General features: G+C 38.6%; 1 protein-coding gene and 1 long non-coding RNA gene across 8 annotated transcripts in view; one reads left to right on the top strand and one right to left on the bottom strand.

Moving 5' to 3' along the window:
• The window catches only part of dysc (whirlin protein dyschronic), a 94,527-nt gene that overhangs the window by 8,383 nt on the left and 65,651 nt on the right, over positions 1-20,493 (bottom strand). For 4 of the 7 annotated variants that reach the window (XM_086915771.1, XM_086915769.1, XM_086915772.1 and 1 more), the window contains 3 exons: positions 4,492-4,716; positions 262-582; positions 15-93 (listed from right to left, as the gene is read on the bottom strand). In XM_086915771.1, coding sequence (XP_086771897.1) covers positions 15-93; positions 262-582; positions 4,492-4,716 — 625 coding nt within the window. The remainder of the gene's footprint in view (positions 1-14; positions 94-261; positions 583-4,491; positions 4,717-20,493) is intronic. The other 3 variants (XM_086915768.1, XM_086915770.1, XM_086915774.1) reach the window with 2 other exon arrangements.
• On the top strand, positions 11,901-19,433 carry LOC147656378 (uncharacterized). The gene is made up of 2 exons (XR_015294595.1): positions 11,901-12,344; positions 18,231-19,433. It is a non-coding gene; the product is annotated as an uncharacterized LOC147656378 (long non-coding RNA).

Genomic DNA, 20,493 nt, shown 5'->3' with positions numbered 1-20,493 from the left:
CGCGAGGTAATTACCTTCCACTTTGTGTCCATCGACTTCTAGGATCAGTTGACCGACCTCGAGGCCACCGGCCTCGTAAGCTGCTCCATTATCCTGCCAATACGTCGATCGATTAATCGAGCTTCCCTTATAATTTCTACTCAATGATATTTTGCTCGACATCTTCGTTTATCGAACATGCCTCTCGATTTGCAGATCGCAATTTTATTTGAAATTAATTTTCAAAACGGAGCAAAGTAAGAACGAATAAATATTCCTTACGTGTATATTGATGATCCTGGGCAGTGGATGTTTGGTATTGGCACCGCCCTCGATGGCAATGCCCAAAATCGACTTGGTCTTCTTCACGGTGATCCTCAGATTGCCCTGGTGATCGGGGACCACCAACGCGCCGTCCTCTTCCCTTCTCTCCGACATTTCGCTTCTGGCCAATCTTTGAGCGCTGTGATGCCTTCGTGGCGGACCACCCGCACCCCCAGCGCCCGCTGTAGCGGCACCAGAACCACCCTCCTCGAGGAGCTGAGCCTCCTGCATGTCGAAGCTCCGCGAGAGCTTGTGCGCGAGTTCCTGAAACGGGCACAGCTTCGTTTCATTCGGCGGAAATTGAGCACCCGGTCTCGCTTCCGGTCGACCTTGCAGCACCGTGACAGCCACCGCCTATCGTTTATTATTCTCCTACGTCCAATTTCTTGAAATCTTTTCCCTTTTTCCCCCCCAAAATTTCAACGCTTATTTTTCGATTCGTTGTTAATTTTGCTTTACGATTTGCTACGATTTGCCGATTTTAGAGTGATTATTTCGTTCGTTCGAAACGATAACGATTTGTCCAATTTTATCTACATTGCACGTGTAAAATTTTACGTCGCGAAAGAAGGTGAAAAGCGTTTTTTCAATCACGGTTAACTGTCACGCAGCCCGTCAAAGCCACCTCGAACACGCACGATGACAGCGCACAAGAGCTAAGGAGGCTGATGCTGACAAGTTCGTGTGCACGCTGTAGTCGAAGGGAGTCCTGGTAGTCTGGAAAGTTGGTAAATTTTCACCTGTCTCGACGAGAAACACAACGTTACCATTATAGGTAATCATAACGATTAATTATTTTGCGCCTCGAAACTCTTCCTGACCACGATTCTCGTGCAAAGTGTAACACCTTCATACAGCCACGAATAAAAATTTATACGAATATAATTCGACGTAATACTTTCCATCGTTTACGCTTAAATATCATCTTATACAAAGTCAACAATTTCACCAAATTCTCTTTTCCAACTTGCATCGCCTACCGGGTATCTCTTCCCCACAACGGTGCACATCTCTCCCGGTTACCTATATGCAATCGTATCACAACATCGTGACAGGAATAAAAAAAAAAAAAAAAGAACAGTATGAATAAAAAGTATATATATATATACATATATAAAAATAAATATAAATATATTTATATTTATATACATATAGATAGATAAGATATATGTATATCGATATAGGTATCACAAGAGTATATTAAAAAAATTAAGTTTCATGCTTGCTGATAGGCTGGTAGCAGTTGGGTGTTGGTGGTGCTCGGACAGAGTGGTGGTGGTGGTGGTGGTAGTGGTGGTGTTTTTCGTGCAGTTATATTACGATCGAATCACATTCTTGTTTCTTTCTTTTTCAAACAAACACCCGATTGCACGATCATCTTTTTCGTAACGCACGACATCAACGAAATTTCACTTCAATTTTCAATCGTGCGGGGTAAAAAGACGAGAGAGAGAGAGAGAGATCATGAGACGGACGGATGATGAGAGAAATGGAGCGCCTGACAATCGCCAAACAGCCTTCCCTCGCCAAACTGGTCGAGTTTCACGAATTTCGAAACTCTCGCGAAATTTCTTCATCCTCGTTTCGATTTCCAAACCAAACTCATTTTTTTCTCTTTTTCTCTTTTTTCTTTTCCTCCAGTCGTTTCGAGAATACCTAACCATACTTAATGCCATATCTAACTGCTCGACGAGTAATGCCAACTCGAGGCGAATGTTAAAGATGTTGGTCGCGATGGAATTCGGCCTGAAATTCTCTCGGTTTCGAGAGATGCAACGTTTCGAAATTCGTCTAATCCGACCTCCATCGCGCGCGTCAAATTTCCGACACGCAGATGCAGCCGGGTCTGTCTAGGTCATGGTCGACCTAGGCATGGAGATCGAGCGAATTCGCAGCCGAGGTTTCGCGGCCGGCCACCTTCCTCGCGCGGAGAAACGCGAATCGCGAGCGGTGAAAGTGTTTCGGGATCGAACGCACGCGCGTTTCAATTTCTCTTCCTATCGAATTCCACGGATTCGAGTCCCGTTTCGTCACCTCGAATCGTAATCGAATAATCGACGAATAACAACAGACGAGGAGATCTTGAACGATTGTTCGTGCGTTAAAGAAAAGGAAATTTTAAGACGAGTTATTAAATTAAGATGCGCGAAAAGATTCTTCGACTCTTTCGAAGAAATAATTAAATATAAAATTGTAATAACAATAAGAAGCAAAATGACGCGTGAACGCGTTTATCTTTGTTGAAAGTCTAGTCGTTGAAACTCGTCGGATTTTCCGGTTCTCTTCGATTGCCCCACGTTCGGTGAAAACTTCTCTCTACGCTTTCTCTATTGATTTACCGTCGTCTATGGTTTCCTATTACCGATCGAGGCTTTCTTCCTATGTTGCGGATTCTATCGATCGTCTACGATCACGGGTTCCACGTTTCTAACTTCTACGATTTACGAGTCTCTGTAACACTCAATTATCAAACGAATAATGGTATCTACAGTTGCGCTATCTCTACGGTTCGGGCGCGAATAAATTTGAGAATAAAATCTTTGAGACTCGAGAATTATTTTTCGCGTTGTGGATAACAATCGTTCGAAAATTTTTACTCTCAAACCTTTCATGAAACCCTTTGCATGGTACGAAGGTATAATCTCGATTATCGTTAATACTGTATTTTGATGTGAGTAAAGTGATCGTGCATGCCAAGACATCTATATAAAAAATACACTTTGACATATGTTCAAAACTGTATATATAATTATATCGTGTTTGTTTATTATACACTGTTATAATAATTATACATACGTTTCAAAGATATTACAGTAGTCGTGCGTTGAATATAATAAGTTAAGGACAAATCGAAAGTAGCATGTGCAAGACATCTAAAGAAAAAAACACGTACACACCTATCGCTATTTCGACTAAATTCGCTAACTCTCTAAGAGCAGATAAAGGAAAATTGAAATTTTGGTGAAAAATAGGAAAAGAGAGAGAACAAGTAACAAAGTGGTAACGAATAGATAAATAGAGAGAAATATTATACGTAACGTATACGGAGAGGGAAAATATAAAAGAAAGACTAATTTGGGAGAAAGAATTTCATGCCAAAGGGGTTGATGATCATATTCGATGGTTTGAAATTAGATGACGAAATTAAGATGTAACTTTTAATTTGGATGGATATCGAATATGTCTTTTATACTCATTTATACTCCATGTATATTGTTTATAAAATAAAAGAATTTTCTACAAATTATTTTTTTAAATATACGGTGATATACTTCGTTTAAAATTAAAATTATAAGAATTCTCAATTGGAAAGTTCTCGAGTTTATCTACGCTGGAAATTTCTATTTAATACTATCTCTACTAATTAATGTTTCATCTAACTTACTCTCTTATCTATTAATTATTAATTTTCTGATGAATAATATTCAAAATACTTCTCTATTGATCTAATAATGAAATCTGAAGCAACGAGATACTACTAATGGTCAAATGATTACTAATGATCCTTGACACTTTCGAATTTTTCCAATTTAAGTAAATCTCCTTTACACGCGATATAAAATATTATATTTCAATTTATTCACGTAGTTTCCAATAAAACATTTCGTTTAAGAAATAATAAATTAAAAATAGCGAAACCCAAAAAATAAGAAAAAAAAAAAATTCCTCCCATTTTGTCACATAGCACAAAATTTTGATGGGCAGTCGATCATTTATCCCTTCTCGATTTACAAGCGATTCGCGCGATATTTCGAGTCGCACAAAAAAAAAATCGCACAGAGATTCTCGCAAAAAAAAAAAAAAAATATAAAGTTTGAAGGCATCGAAATTTTGAAATGAAAATTTACAAATTTGCATCGCTCGAAGCATTTTAACGCCCCGAGACTTTTAAAACACTTGAGATTCGTTGAGACAGTTATTTCAGTTTCAAGGAAACTCGTCGAGAATCTTCGTGCCATCCTTTAAAGCGACTCGAAACTCTTAAATGAGACAATGAGAAGAAAGAAAAGGAGAGAGAAAGAGAGAAGGAATTAATTTTAAAATAAAAGAAAAAAAGGAGGGAAGAAGGAAAGACAGGAGGAAAATAAGAGAGAAAAATCGAGGGGAAAGAAAGAAAGAGATAAAAAAATATCTGTGCGTAAATAGACACTTTTGTGTGTTTATGGTTCGTTTGATATTAAAACTTACGAGGGGCCTGGCGCCCCAGTACCAGGATTTGACACGTTGCGTCAGCCCACCGAGCAAGTGGGACCTCCAACCACCGAAACCTCCACCACCTCCACCCTCTGAGCTCCTTTCCTCCCTTCCTTCGTCCTCATCCTCCTCCATATCGCGATCCCTTTCCGTTCCGCCTCCGCGTCTCCCGTTACCGATCATCTCGGCGTCGCTACCATCGCAACCACCGTCGCTCTCCTGCGTCGCGACCCCGGGAGAAAAACATCGAAAGCCTCGTGTTAGCCCCATCGTCCGCCAAAACGTGATATTATAGGGTTGCATTTCATCTCGTCGACGCGGAATTCGAACCCCTCGTTTCCCTTGTTTCAGAAGTTTGTTCTGTGTTCTGTGATCTAGGGATCTCTAGGGCTCTAGGGAGTTTTCATTCTAAGAGGGCAGCATGTTTCCTTTGTGGGTTAGACTGGTATATCTTGTAGAATAGTTTGAATTGATAACATTTGTGATTTGACAAGTTACAAATTGTCGTGGATTGTAGATTTCTCTCGTTCGTGATTTTACGATTTTAATAATAGTAATTGGATAGCAATTGATTTACTTGCGACTTGTGGAAATTTTACTAAATTGATATTAGGTTAATTGTATAAAAAAGGATTATTATTGGAAGTTGATTTAAAGATTGGAAAGGAATTTTGGGAAATTTGTCTTTTGTGCAGCTATGTTATTCTCTAATTATTTTCTAAAATTAGATAAAGATAATCTAAACTAATTGATAATTGTTAAATTTAAACATAAACTAAGAATCTTTTCTAACATCCAACTATCTATTTCCAATTTTCTAAAATATTTTCCAATCTTTATCGATTTTCGTTTATTTGCATAAAAATTACCAATGTTGGATTACAATCAAATTTGAAAATGACGAAGCACAGATTGGAAAATAAAATCCTAAAAATTTCTACGTATTTTTAATACAATCAAGTACAAGAAATTCTAAAAATTTCTTCATTTTCCCTATCAAACAGATTCTTCCATCTGTTAAAGCCACATAAGTAAAGAAATTTCGTTCTTAATTTTCGATTCCTATCGAGACGAATTTCGACACCGATCGCAAAAATACGATAGATTGATAAAAATGAAATTATAACGATCTCGCTTCCAACAACAATAATTCCAAATTTCAGTTAAAAATTCTTTCGAGATGTTTTGTTAATCTCGAAAGGATTAAATCCCATCTCGTGCAATGATAACGCGCACACTGATTCACGATTCCGTTATCCGCTATTAATCGTCGGCAATGAAGCCGAGATCGATTTATATCGTAATCGCTCGCGCCGGTGTACGATTTCACGGGGTGGCGTGAAAAATACCCCCGTGGTCCGTGGACGAGCGCGGCAATCATCATTATCGCGTCACCATCGCGGTAATCCAAACCTTTCCCATCCAATACCAGAGCCGAGATAGTACGCGGAACGTGTACGCGGTCGTGGAACGAAGAGGAAAATTCTTGTTCCGTGGCAGACCTTCGATAATTCCAAGATTACAGGGAAATCGGCGCGCGATCACAGTCATAAGTGATTTCAAGGTTCCTCGCGTTGGAACGTAGACAACGCTCTCTGATTGCATGGATCGACCATCACCTTTCTTAACTTCTACTTATCTTTCTTAGATTAATCTGTGCGGTGAGATGAATGGAAAGTTTGTTGGAAGACACGGAGAGCTTTGTTCGAGGATGTTCGAGGTCTTTGTGTTTTGAATTGCGACGTTGTTATTTTTTTTTTTTTCTTTTTTATAATTGAACGTTTCAGCTCTTCGTGATTATTTGTCATACACATTTTCCATTCAAGATTATATATTGTTATTATTCACGAATCCTGAGCTTTCCTCGTCTGTTGCCTTAAGAAGAAGAAAAAATGACTTTTAATTCACAGGGATTGAACGTTAAAAAAAAAAATCGCGTAAAGTAAAGTCTTTAATTTAAAGAAACTGCGAGTAAAACGAAATTTCAACGAAATAATATCTACACTTTCTTGGAAATTTATATCGAGAGATAAAGATTTCCATGAAATAGATAGAAATTAAACAAATATAAATATTATCACTGTTATTTCCTGTACTTGTCTCTCTTTCGAGAACCATAAACTTACATCATTCCATCCATCATTCGTAAAAATGATTCTTCGAACAACAATCGCCAAAAAAATTCCAACGTGCAAAAATTTTATCTCCCCTAAAATCACCAAAGATCCGATTCGTACGAAATCTCTCATCTCGACGACTCATCCAATCCACTGTTGTAACAGCGAATCCCGCAATATTAATTGCCGCAAACACGAAAGGAGGATCGCGTCCGCGGTAGAATCCCAATTGTTCTCTTGTGCATTTCTCGGCTGTGCGTTCGATTGTTCGAGGCAATTAGAACAGGTGTCCGCAATTAGAGGCGTTGAGAAGTCTTCGAAGCGCGAAGGGCCGCGTTTCGCGGAAAATCTCTTAGCGGCCGAGGAACTCGCGTAATTACCGGTCGCCAATTAATCGTAATTAACGGAGGACAAGGATCGCCACCGAGCATTTCCATTACCGTGGAACGTCGTCAACGATCTAACGGGATCCAGTGAGCGTAATTCGTCCTTATACCGTGATTTTGACAAATAATTCTTCCTAGATATACTATATCGTTGAATAGCATCTATCGAATAGATGTTGCAAGAATTATGGTTGAACGAATCACATAATGGAAAAACGAAAGAGTAAATAGTCGTTGTTAAAACTTACGTTACTTTGTCTTTATATAAATTAGTCTAACAAGTTTTTTACTTCGATAATTCGATGAAACGTCTTTGAGGGAAACTCGAGTCGGACAATTGAACAAAGACGATAAAACCGCAAGTGCATCTTTCAAATATACTTTCCGTTTCTTTACGCGTTCCACTTCGAAATCGTGCAAAAATATCGCATCGCGTTATTTTGTTTACTACATTTCCATTGCTGTCATGTATACGCTATATGTATATATATATATACACTCAAAGTGAAACTCAAATCCTCGATAGTTCTCGCGTGGAGACACTAGATCGATATTGATCGTTGACCCAGATCGGAAAATCGGTCGAAGATGGGCGTCGCCTATTCTCGTTTTCGAGCTTCTGCTTCGTCTTCCCCGTATGTAACGGAGTCTCAGAAAACTTTCTCCGACAGTGACCCATTATCGGCCAGCCATTATTATCGCTGTTTCACGCAGTAGTCGGTTAAGGTTAGTGGGTAACCGCGGTTGTTGAATTACGAGCTGGATTATGTCGCCATACAGTCAAAGAGTCGAGTTTTTCAGACTGGAACGATATCTTCGTGGAAATCCGCTCTTTTTGCGGATAACTTTATCTACCGTTAAAAGATAAACACCGTGGCGCGGGTGTAGCAATCCGGCGATCTTCGGTGCCGATATATCGACACTCTGGAGCCTTGGAACCGAGTATCGATTCCTCGATTAGATGGATTTTGCACGTGGGTGGTGGTGTTTGAAAATTATCATCCAGGGATTTTGCGCAACGCTCGGATTTCCTTTGTTCCTTGTAGGTGTTCGAATGAAAATATGTGGAAATAAATTGCAATTTTTTATACGGGTGAAATATTTAGGGCAGACATAGATTTATTATTCGGTAGAAGTGTAAATTCGGTTGTACAGAAATTTACCTTGTAATTGGATATGTGGTAATTTTTAAGAGATTTTTTATTCGTGTATACATCAATTTCTCGCAAAATAGGAATTTTCCGTGTTGAGTTTACTGATCGATAATTTTTTAAGCCTCGAATCGAGATTATATTTTTCGATATGAGTTTTGAGGTTTCATGGGAAAAAAAAAAAATAAAAATAAAAATAAAATAACATTTGCAGCGGCGAGTAGTGTTTGTTTCTTTGAAACACATGCGCATCATATCGACAATTATGTAAATTGCAATAGTTGCGTAACTATCGTGCAATTATAGGTATTGTAAAAAACCTCGTGACATTAAGATGACGCGTAAACTGCAATTATTGCGATCATCTTTCGCGCCTTTTATCGGTAAACAAAACAATAAAAAGCTTTAAATTCCTTCTCTCTCCAATAACATTATCTTACAACGCTTTCATTCTGTTATTTATTTGATCCCTTTATTTGCACAACTTTGCATCAACTTTCCGTATTAATACGCCCAACAGAAAAGTCAACCCCAAAAGCCAAGCAACTAATCGTGTTTGCGCCGTTTCACTCCGCCCAGTCTATTAAACTCCTCCATTCAATTAAACTCGAGACGCAGCTGGTAAAGTATATAATTAGTCCACAAAGAGTCCACCGATTTCGCAATTAAATCATTTCGATATCGACCTTGCTCGGCCAAAGATTAAAATAGCAGAGAGTTTTGCGTTAAAACATCGAATCGACTAAACTTCTCTTCTTAAATATTATTTATAGATCGAGCGATGCGAAGAAACTGCGATGATACGAGCATGCATCGCACGATGCAAAATCAATAAGTATTCCGTTTTTTCGTTAAAATACAAGTACCAATAACAAGAGAAAATGTATCGGGTTGTAAAAATTTGTCGGCAAACGTTCGATCCTTTGCTCTATAATTTTCTCCATTTTACTTTTTTTTTTAAAATTGTTCTCGACGAAATTATTCGATTGAAAAATACGATCTCCAGTTCTCTAACCAATCATCACGGGATCGTACACCGTGCTTCACGCTGTGATCCGTAAGGGTTTCATCTCAAGAGGCAAGAAAAATCCTTAAATCCTTCGTTCTAAAAAAAAAAAAAAAAAAAAAAAGAAAGAAAGAAAGAAAGAAAGAAAAGAAGAGAAAAAACAAACAACAACAACAAAATATAATTTACCCTCATCCTCTTTGCACACGATCAACAACAGTGCACGCATCTCGAATAAACTTCCCTGCACGTGTATTCCACTCGTTCCTTTTTCACGGATCGTGGACGCTGACCCACGCGAGTAGTGGCTCGTTATTAATCGCGGCTCTGCATACACACAGTGAGTCATCGAAGGGCTCGCCTCTCTCGTAAAGATAGCCGCAGGGCAAATAGGAGGATGATCCGTGGATCGAACCGGTTCGAAGATAAGGAGAGATAACCGAGAGGCGGCTCGGCGAAATCGATCAAGAAACGAGCCTGCTCCAATTTTCTTCGCGGCCGCAACTTTTTCCCGCCTCGCTCCTCCTTTGAGCCGAGCTGACAATCATGGACCGACGTATAATAAATTCTCCGCCACTTAAGTCATAAATGCGTTCTTCTTGCTTGAGAAAAAAAAAAAAAAAAAAAAAAAAAGAAAAGAAAAAAGAAAGTATATACCACCGGTCGATTCATTTATTTGATTTTATTGCGCACGATATTTGTTCGCATTTGTTGGAACACTCTGGTCGTAAATGACGGTCGAGGATGATCATTTGTTTTTCTTTTGTGCGTGGAAAAACCAGATGCCGTTCCGTTTATTTATTTGGTTTTATCGAGCGGCAGTTTTATTGTTTGATTGGATTTGTTGGAGGAAAGACGCGAGGCGATATCTTTTAAATCGTTGGATCGAGTTTTCTGCTCGATTCGGAGTAATTGTTAATAACGATAATTTTATTAATAGATACGTGCGAAGAGAATTGTTAATTATTTTGAAATTATTAGAAAGAAAGAAATATTACTTTTCAGTGTGTATAAGAAGTAACTAAGATCGAGGTTGAAAATGAACAACGTATAAAAAGAAAAAAGAAAAAAATAGGAATCTAACTTAAAGTATAAGTGTAGAAATAAAAATGATTGGAGATATAATGAATATTTCACGAAAGTAATGTAATGAAATATACAGATTAGAGCATAATTTATGGTATAAGTATAAAAACGAAACGAATATGAAATAACTGGAAAATCACGTGTAAAGGACGCTTCACAGAGAGAGAGAGAGAGAGTACCGATTGATTAAATAGATTAACACTTACAAATAGACATTATTGAACACCAATATCGAACACCAATTTCCCAGAGTTTCTAATCTCGATAAGGTATTTACGAGCAGACAATGTCTTAATTTCACATTTGCTCGATCTTAATCTTCACCTATAATCATTTATCTATGAAATCAAGCAAATCCTCCATTCTCCTTCCCTCGATATTTTCGAGACTTCTTTCATCATAAACCACTTTCCAACTTTTTCTTTCCTCTCTCCTATAAATTTTCAAGATAATTTCCATTCGAATGAACTCTTAACGGATAGCCAGGTTAAAAGAAGAAGAAGAAGAAAATAAGCAGAATTACGAATTAACGGAATATCCGATTAAGATCCAGTCGCGAAATTCCCGCGAAAAAAGGTTCCTTCGTCGAAAACGAAGTACCGTTCGGTTGGCCCGCCGATTCCGAGTAATCCTAATCGATCGGTTGCAATGATTTGCACACGGAAGAAAACTACTTGGAAGGTTTGCCGTGCTGCCTTGCCAAAGAGCAAACAAAAAAATTGCGGTTTCTCTTCGAAGAGAATTACCGATTCTTGTTTGACGTACCGCTCATTAGCATTCATGACGACTCTTCCGTGAAAATGAAGACTTCGTTGAAACGGTGTTGAATTATCTTCACTGGATAGGTACATTATTTATTTAGTCCGTTAGAATTTGTAAATAGAAAATCTTTGTGGATAAAAATTCGAGAGAAATATGTTTACGGAAAATAAAATCACGATTATACCTTATTTTTCACCTCTTTTCTTGCTTCTTTCTTGGAAACTATATACAAAAATATATTTAAATCGTAAAATTAATCGGTTAGCCAAGTTGATGTCATTACGTTAATTGACGTAATAATTTACAATGATTTTACAGTTTCTGAGAAAATTGTGAATATGTATGATTATTTCTCTCGTGTGCAAATTAAAGATATATTTCGCATATTAAAGTCGCAGATTAACCAACAGGATATTATTATAAAAATTGGTTTTTCATAGTCCATTCTATATTAACCATATTGATCGAAATTAGTCTCGTAAGAAATGTTTTTTAATTGCCACTCCTGTAGAGAGTAGAAATCCTGTAGAGAGCGTCTCTTCTCTCGTAATAAAAATTCGCTAATTAGGGCAGGGCCAAACGGAACCGAGTTTCGAGAATATATCCTCTTCCCTCAATTAACAAAGAAACACCGCGCGAAGAAATCTCTAACCCGTTTTCCTCCATTTTTTCGCGATAAATCTTCTCCACCACGCGTTACCGACCGAGCAGGTCTAGACAGGGCAAAAAGTATACCGTAAGGGGCACGGGCGGAGTTTATGAAACGTTCACCACGCCGTTGAACACGCCGGATGGCAGTCAACCACCTCATCATCCCCTTTGTTCGCCGCCGCTCCTGTGCGTTATCATCATCCTCGTGCTTCCTGCAAAGAGATCGACGCTTCCACTCATCGTCGTACACGTAATCCGTATTCGAGGCTTGCCAGACAACATGGCAACGTTGTAAAACCCATTCTTCCACCTTCTCCCTCCCCTCTCTCTCACCTGTTACCTGTCTCCGCCCTCCCCGCCGTCCCAACACCTACGCCCCTCTCTGTTTCACCGATGGGAAACGTACGATCCTCCTCGTCCAACGTTCGCTTGTGGACGATCAGGTAAACGTAAACCCAGGCCTCCCGTACCGTCACTTCACGCTCGGTTCTTGAATCAGTCGAGGCAACGCCGTCGAGACGAGTGTTGCTTCCTCTTTCCTTCGATCGATCGATCGCGATCGCGGATCCCCTTGGACCTATTTCGTTTTTTTTCTTTTCTTCGAGGTTTTCGAAGAAGGATTTGGGATTTCATCCGTGACACGGAAGAATCATCTGGCTTAGCTGGGTCGATCCGAAAAGATTTCGAGGTAAGTCTCTCGAGGATTTTGATTTTGATTTTTTGATTTTGGTTTCATCGAACTCTGATCTTGATAGTTTGAATTGAAGAGAATTAGGATTAATTGTTAAGGAAGGAATTGTATGTGAAAAAAAATTTTTTTGGTTGCAAAAATTTGCTAATATAAAGCTATTTTTTCTTTTCTTTTTTTTTTTTTGAGCACTTATTCACATGCAAATAATTTAATTCTGCTTTATTATAACTTTATGACGTACAACAATCATCTTCCATTCTTTTATTCTGAAACTCATCCGTGATGCACATTCTAATATCGAATTTTCGTGAAGATTAGAAGATTACAAATCAAAAGATATATCAATAAAAAATTTCGAATAAATCAAAGACATCTCTGTCGTTGAAACTCTATCGTGATGTTATAAAAAAAAAAAAACCGCAAGCTGTTTGCACCTCGTCGTGGCTAATCAGCAAGAAGATATCGCGCACGATGATCGTTATCATCGATCCGGTTCTCGCGCGAATCGGCGATCAATCGATTTCGTAACACATAACACGCGTCAACGATCGTCGTGAATTTCGAGTTATGCATAATTAACAAGGCTGCCACGATCTAGGTGAATCGAATCTTTTCTTATGAAACATTCATGTTTGCTTTTGCGCAGCAAAAATCGCCAACTCGGCTACTTTCGACGCGGTTTTTCCTTCTCCTCCTCGGTTTTAATTGGCAAACACCGAAATGGAAAAGATTTCTTCGATTTCTAGTTGAGCGAGAATTATCCATTTCCAAAAAATGTAGTGAAAAAAGTCGATAACACTTTGTTCATTTAATTTCGCGATATTTTTTTAATTAGAAAGTTATTTTGACAAAGAGAATTTCAAGTATTATTTTTTTCGAATTAAAAAGAAACAAGAAATTAATTGTACCTTCTTCCTTATAATTTTTTCTTGTTTAAATATAAACTTAAAAACAAAAAAAATAAAATAGAATAATTAGTTTATGAAATATGATAACTTTCAACTTTAAAAAAAATTTGCCAATCTACAAGAAGAAAATCTATCGTCGAATTATCAATTCTCATTATATTAATGAATGCCTTATCGAGAGAAAATAATACGAAATATGAAAAAGTAATTTAGAATCGAACGAAAATAATTATCTTTCGCAAAAGCACTTTCAAGAAAAATCGATTATTTTATCATAGATCTTATCACAGAGTCGTTTTCTGTATGAATGAAATCATCAGCCAGCAACTATTCCTGTCGTTTCTATCAATGGCTCCTTTTTACCCCTCCCAAAAAAACTCGCGATCCGATTCTACGACGTTTCGATTAAGAAATCGAAGAGGTCTGTTTGATGAAATCCCGACGCAGTCATGAAGAAATCATTAAAAACTTTACTCGCAATCGTACCAGGTGCGTGCATTATGCGCGTGCAGGTGCACGTGCATCGACTGGTTTGCCTCTTATTACATTTTTCTTCGTTTTTCATTCGTTCGACGTTGATTCGTTTGTTGTTGCCGTTCCGCCGATAAAAATGTCTAATTGCAAGTTCATGTTGGCAGCCGAATGGATTAAATTCTTAATGGAGCTTTTGCAGTTGATCGACGTGTATTTATGTCTGGATGGAAGGTTTATTGGGTGTATTCGTTTCGAAGGATTAGATGTCACGGTGTTTAGATATCGGGATATAGGTGGATCAGTGAGGATTAAGATCTCAGATATTAGATGTTGTGGATGATTAATTGTTTTCGAAGTCTGAGGAAAATGGTTTAAAGCGGATTACCTCTGGAGAAGAAAACGTTTCCTTTGGACGAGCTTTCACTAAGCTAAACCGAAGATTACGAAACCTCGTTCAATAACGCGCAATTCGAATCGAAACGTTGTTTCATTTTCAAAATTCACTAATAAATTCTGTTCAAATTATCCGAATTTGGAATGGATCTTTCAAATTATTTTTTTCTATATTCTGTACATTACACCCGTGATCTTAAGAACCTTGCATTTAAGGATTGAAATTATGATAAACGCCATAAGTTTCGTCGGATTTTTCTTTTTTCTTCTTGATAAATTCTTTCTTTTTCCATCATCAACTCTGGAATAAATGTCACTTTTGCAAAATTTCTTCAGATTATCCACAACACTTCTTTCTCCCTCAATAACTTCTTTTCTTCTCCTTTCCTTTCCTCCAACCTCGTTTCGCAACACGAACGAAACATTTCCAAAATCTTTGGAATCTTGCTTGGAAGCAAGATTCTTTCTGTTGCCACATCGACCTTTGCACGATCTTTTTTCCACGGTTTCGTTCCGGTATCGTTCCTCGGCTCAAGGCAAAGCGAGTGCGAAAAACGCGCGGGAGAAACGGTGGGACAAACAAAAACCCCCCACGGTTCTCGAGTTGCGAAATCCGTGAGACCGATTGCATTCGCTCGCCAGAACAATAACACGCAGAAACCGAGAAGTGCTTGAGCCATATAGATAACACGGATGGTATCTAATACGGTTTTAGTATCATTAACCGTGTCTGCAGTTTCTGGACATTTCCTACGAATATACCATATTTTGAAAAATAGACGAGAAAAGGAGAAAAATATCTCAAGCGAAATTGAAATCCTTGGTATTTGATACTTTCAATATCTATATTGTATTTGTATTTGACGAGTTGCGAGAGATTTGTATTTGTTGTTGAGAGAGCGAAGTTTCTAATTTTTCGTGTCTTTTATTTATTCTTTCACTCTTCGTCGAATTTATTGGTGGATTCCTTTTGTGCGTATGCTATAGTTGCAAGAACGTAGTTTCTAGTACTTGAAGCTTTCCTAATTGCTTTTTGTATTTATTTATTAAGTTTCTCCATTAGACATATGTATGTATATATATATATATATCTTTCTCTCTATGCATATAATTTTTATTATATGCGATTTAGTTCAATGGCTGTTGTAAATGTGGATGTCTTTTTAATTAATTGCTCCTTTCGTTTCTTCGACTTTTTGATTAGATTTTAATGACTTCTCGACTGCTTAAGTCTAGCAGTCAAGCAACAGTCTATAAAAAGAGTAGTGACGTGTACAATATTATGCTCAATTAGCGGCAATGAGCAAATTTCTATTTTCGATCGTGTTTGAATATGAAACCGGTAATAAAAAAAATAACGTGGTGAAGTTCGTTAGATCACTCGTCGTCGAAAGTGACAAGAAAATCCGCAAATGAAACTTCAAGAAACTTTTACTTTCAGTGTTCGTGTTTTATTATTGTGTAACCAGCGCAATGTGCATGATAGAATATATATATGAATAAAAAAGATCGTATAGAAAGTGTTCGTAATGATTTATAACCACCAGTTACGTTGGTGGAAACAGTCATCCTATGCATTCTCCTTGATAATTTTTCCTTTTCTAACTGGATGAAATATATCCTTGATTAAAGAATTAACGTAACAATGAAAAACAAAATTGCAACAAATAATCAAAAATAAAGGAGTAAATAAAAATTATAGAATGTCGCGAGAAATTTGTGAAAAAAAATGAGGTAACCCCGAATTCGATAACCGAAAAGTCTCAAGAGATCTGGTCTCTGGCCGGTTCAAGCAAGGTTGCCCTCTCGACAACATCTAACTGTTTATTCTATACGGTATCCGAGCATCGAGTGTGGGAATTCATATTTTTAACCGGTTTGATCGTTTCCTATCGGCCCTCGAAATGTTCCTTTCACCGTTTAACGAAACTGCCACCGTGAAATTCGAGCCGAAACCAGGGTCGTCGAATTGCGTGCACCGTAAGCACCATTCAGCGTCCCCTTCGTTACGAAGTCGGCCGAGGTGGCCATGAATATTGCCGCGTTAAGTACGTTATTGCACAATCGTACTTTAAATAACGGATAATTGAAATTTTAAAATATAAACGCACGATTATTAAAGTCTTTATCGCCCATCTTACTCTTATTCGAAAACCACACGATCGTTTTAATTCTTTAATTCTCGAGCGAAGAAAATATAAGATAAAAATAGGATTAAGATTTTTTTATCTTATCTGATATCGTTGAGAATCGAATCCAAAGTTAATATCAACGATATTTAATTCACTCGTGCTCCGATCGTTCGTTTAAACAAAATTCAAAGGTACAATTAAAATTTTCCAAAAATGGTGCTTCGAATTTTGTTTTTTTACTGTTACCGATATAACACGGATTTTACACACATCGAAATATTGCAAAACCTCTGCAAATACGGCCAATTTAAAGCCAAATGTACCGCAACGTTATATCGTCATTTGTCGTTTCGAGCATCCGCTTTTACGATCGACGATTTCTCGCCGAATATTACATCAGAATGATCATTTCCGCGGCAGGATACAGAGATTCAGGGCTTTCCTTGTCCCAGAGCCCGCGATTCTATCGCGACACATAATTTCGGGACGGCCGCTGCTCTTCCAAAGACCGGACGTAAACAAGATCGTAAAATCCGGGTGGATCGGTTTGTTCCACGAACAGTGAATGCAACTTGCTCGTTCCTCGAACCTTCAATCTTGGCCGATGTGGACTCCTCCTTTCAGGGTACCGTCGTTTAAATAAATTAAATTTCATCCAAGTGTGGACGAAGAACTTTTTGAGAAACTGTTCAATCGGATCGGTTCCGTTTCACTTTGACATTATTGCTTGTTCCGGAAAGGAAATTGATCGAAGAGTTTTCATAAAGAGTTTTCCGGTTATATAATAATTGATATCGAATTTCTGAGCGCGAAAAAAATTGTATAAACAATATATATAATTTTAATGCTGCATCGACAATTTGTAGAAACTCGCAACAATATTTCCTCTTCGCCGCTCTCTTCTTTTTTATCTTTTTCTTTTCTCTTAACTTTCTCTGCTTCTAAAAGTATGGATATCTCGGGAAAAAACTTGATTGGAGAATACGATCCAATCCTCGCCAGGTGAAAAAGTTCCCGCGAGAAGAATAAACTGGGGAATGTAGGTCGTCGCGAAAAAGAGAGAGAGAGAGAGAGAGAGAGAGAGAGAGAAGGGGAAGGGAAAAATTGACAAAGTTAACTAACGGCGGAGCATAAGGCGCTTGATTTTCTGTGTCTGATTACGATTCAGATCATGCTGCTAGAATGTCCAGCCGGCGTGGCCCAGTGACATTCTTCTCCTCTTTGTCACGTAGCTCGAATGACCCATTGCCCTCGACTGGCAATGACCACGGCGTTCCCGTTTGCTTTTTACCACATCTCCATCGGTGTTAAAGCACACTGCGTCACAAATCGCCAGGAGCGATTTTCACGCAAGATCCGAGAGAATCGTCGTGATGATTCGAAACCGATCGAATTATTTAGAAAACGCGTCGAATCCTTCTTCGGAAATTCGAAGAAGATAAGAACGGGCAAATATTGAACGTAACGCGGAATGATAACGGAGGCAAACACAGAGGTTGATAGTGGAAATATCGATGGTATAATGGCGGCACTTTCACCGAAGAAATTGTGCAGTCGTATTATGCCACTTTCTGGAGCACGGTGTTGATACGCGCGGGCGGGCGTGCGTATTAAGCGATAAAGATCGCGCGACACAGTTGTTAAACGTTCCAAGACTTTCTCTTAAGCTGAAACTAATCATCGAAATTAGACGCTATTTACCGATTTCTCTAAATAATACCCACGTTCGAAGAAAAACCGTAAATCAAATAAAGGAGAATCGTGTTATAACTAGAGAACTATATATATATATATGCAGTGTGATAAGAGAAAAGAAGAAATATTAATCAACCTCCTCCGATTTTTTCATTCGAGTACGAATGAATAACATTTAACACACATCGTGAAACAATTCAATATATCGATATCGATCAATATTTCTTCTTTCACAGAAAAAACAATTGTTATAATAACGAATATCGGCATTTTTGTTAAAGGAGGAGGAGGAGGAGAAACGGAATTAGAAGAAGAAAAAAGGAAAGGAATCATGGAATCCTGGCTGAGCGACGTGCAACGCGTGAGAATTCCACGGCCGAAATTCGGCAGCGGGAACTCGGTGAGGCGGTCCAATTCGACGGTGCAACACGTGCGGGCGGAAGTGCTTTCGCGGCAGACCCAGGACGTGGCGAAGGCCACCGAGGAGCTACGACAAGCGCTCCAGGACAAGCTCTGACTGGCTGATCATCGATTGGGGGCCACCGTAAATTGATCGAGCAAACAAACCCGTGTTCGAGGATCGTCGTTCAAGGATTTCACGCGCGCCTCGAGTGTACAATACCCCCCCCCCCCTCTCTCTCTCTCTCTCTGTCGCCTTTCACAACGAATCGTTTATATTCGTGTTATTCCGTGACAAGTTTCCGGCTTCTGGTTCCCGGCGAAGCTGGAGGCGACTTCTTTTTACTAAAAAAAAAAAAAAAAAAAAAAAGGACAATAGAGCTCGAGGATATACGCGTAACTCTCCGGACGCGTAGTTCCGGATTTTGTCGAGTGACGATGATGAACTGTGGCTCGAGGGAAGAAGTCGCGTACACGGGGACGGAATCGGGATGGGTGGATGATGGATGAATGTGTTGGTGAACGCTGCTTATTCGAATTTTTGGATGAATAAATTTTCTAGATGTACTCGCTATGAACGTGTCTCTGATCTCCATGATCGAAGACTATGTTGTGGAAGAGAGTATAGGTGTAACAATTTCGTTTGGTAATTAATAATATTTTTCAACTTTATAAACAATGATGCGAGAGTATGAAAAATATATATATTTTAATATTCTTTGTAATATTTTCTTGCGATAATTCTGTTTCTTTTTGTATCCACTTTTTACAGTCCAAAGAAGAGAATGAAATTCGAAACATCCAGCGTTCTATCACGCGCAAAATATTAGATATTGAAATACGTATGCATATGTACATGAGTCAGTATTAGGAATTATATTCGTCTTTTGTAATCCCATATTCGGCGAGACATCGATTCGTCGAGATACCCGCTTTGCGTCATAATTTCCATATCGTAAGAACATGCTTTCTCAATTCTCTTTTGTAATTTATGCACACGGCGTTCATTTCATTCGAACGGAGACTGACAGATTAAAAAAAAAAAAAAAAAAAAAAAACACCGTCACTAAGAACCGTAAAGAAAATTCATCAATTATTAAATCATCAATTCCTTCCATTCCTCTCCAAACCGGCAATTTTAAACAACAACAATCAGATACAAACTGTTCGAAACAAACAAGCACGCCAATTATAAAATATTCAAAGAAGGATCGACTTTTACGACTTTCTCGGGACACACGCGAAGGAAAAAGAAGTTCTCTCCTCGGTCTCCTCTTCAAGGATATCAAGAACCGTCTATAACCGCCCGGTCGACGATCTTGCCGTTTCAAGGCCGGCAAAAGTCCATCAACCGCCACGAAATAGAGACATTTCGCGAGTCTGGTATCTGTACAAGGCATGATCGATCGGGGCTGGATAATTAATTCAGGCCTGGAACCACCTCCTTCTGGAGGCCTCAGGATCTCGGAGTTTGGAACGTCGATCGACCTGGCGTGATCAACGTCCATAAATCGAGCTCGTTTCCAGATGGACCCGTGAGAGAAGATATCGCGATGGATCATTGGTATCATTGGCATGGCAGTCAAGCCTCTCTGGATCTCCCCTTTCTGGATCGATTTCGATCGCGAGAAAGAGAGAAAAAAAAAAGGAACGAGACAAGCTGAGGCTAATGTTAATGGGTTTTAATGGATTTTGTTTGATGCGGTTTCTCGGTGATAATCAAATGGATAATCGTGGAGAGAGATTGTTATAAGGATAAAAATAACGAGCAATCGAGAGGATTTATTACGGAATGAAAAATATATCGCGGAATGGTTATATTAGAGAAGAATGGGAAATAATGTAAAGTTGATACAACAGGAGGTTTGAGAGGATTATAGTTCAATCTTTTTCTTTTTTTTTCGAAGAGATTAACGATTATAGGGGTAAAGTAGCGGGTAGGTTGGTTAGCGGAGGAAATGAATCGTAAACGCGATGCGAGATTTTACGACGGATAAAATCGTTGGAATAATGTTTACGCTCGAAAGAAAATTTCTCTTTGTCGTGGAGTCGTGCCGGAGGATGCGAGGAAAAGATAGCACGGGACGAGAGCTAAACGCTTCTAATCGAAGTGCGCGGTTTGTCCCGAAGCAGTCGCGACCTGGT

Source organism: Apis florea, unplaced genomic scaffold (assembly GCF_048593485.1).
Source record: "Apis florea isolate Af1SG1 unplaced genomic scaffold, ASM4859348v1 contig_3793_pilon, whole genome shotgun sequence".
NCBI lineage: Eukaryota > Metazoa > Arthropoda > Insecta > Hymenoptera > Apidae > Apis > Apis florea.
Note: the sequence above shows the minus strand (reverse complement) of the source record. Positions and strands in the feature narration are given on the sequence as shown.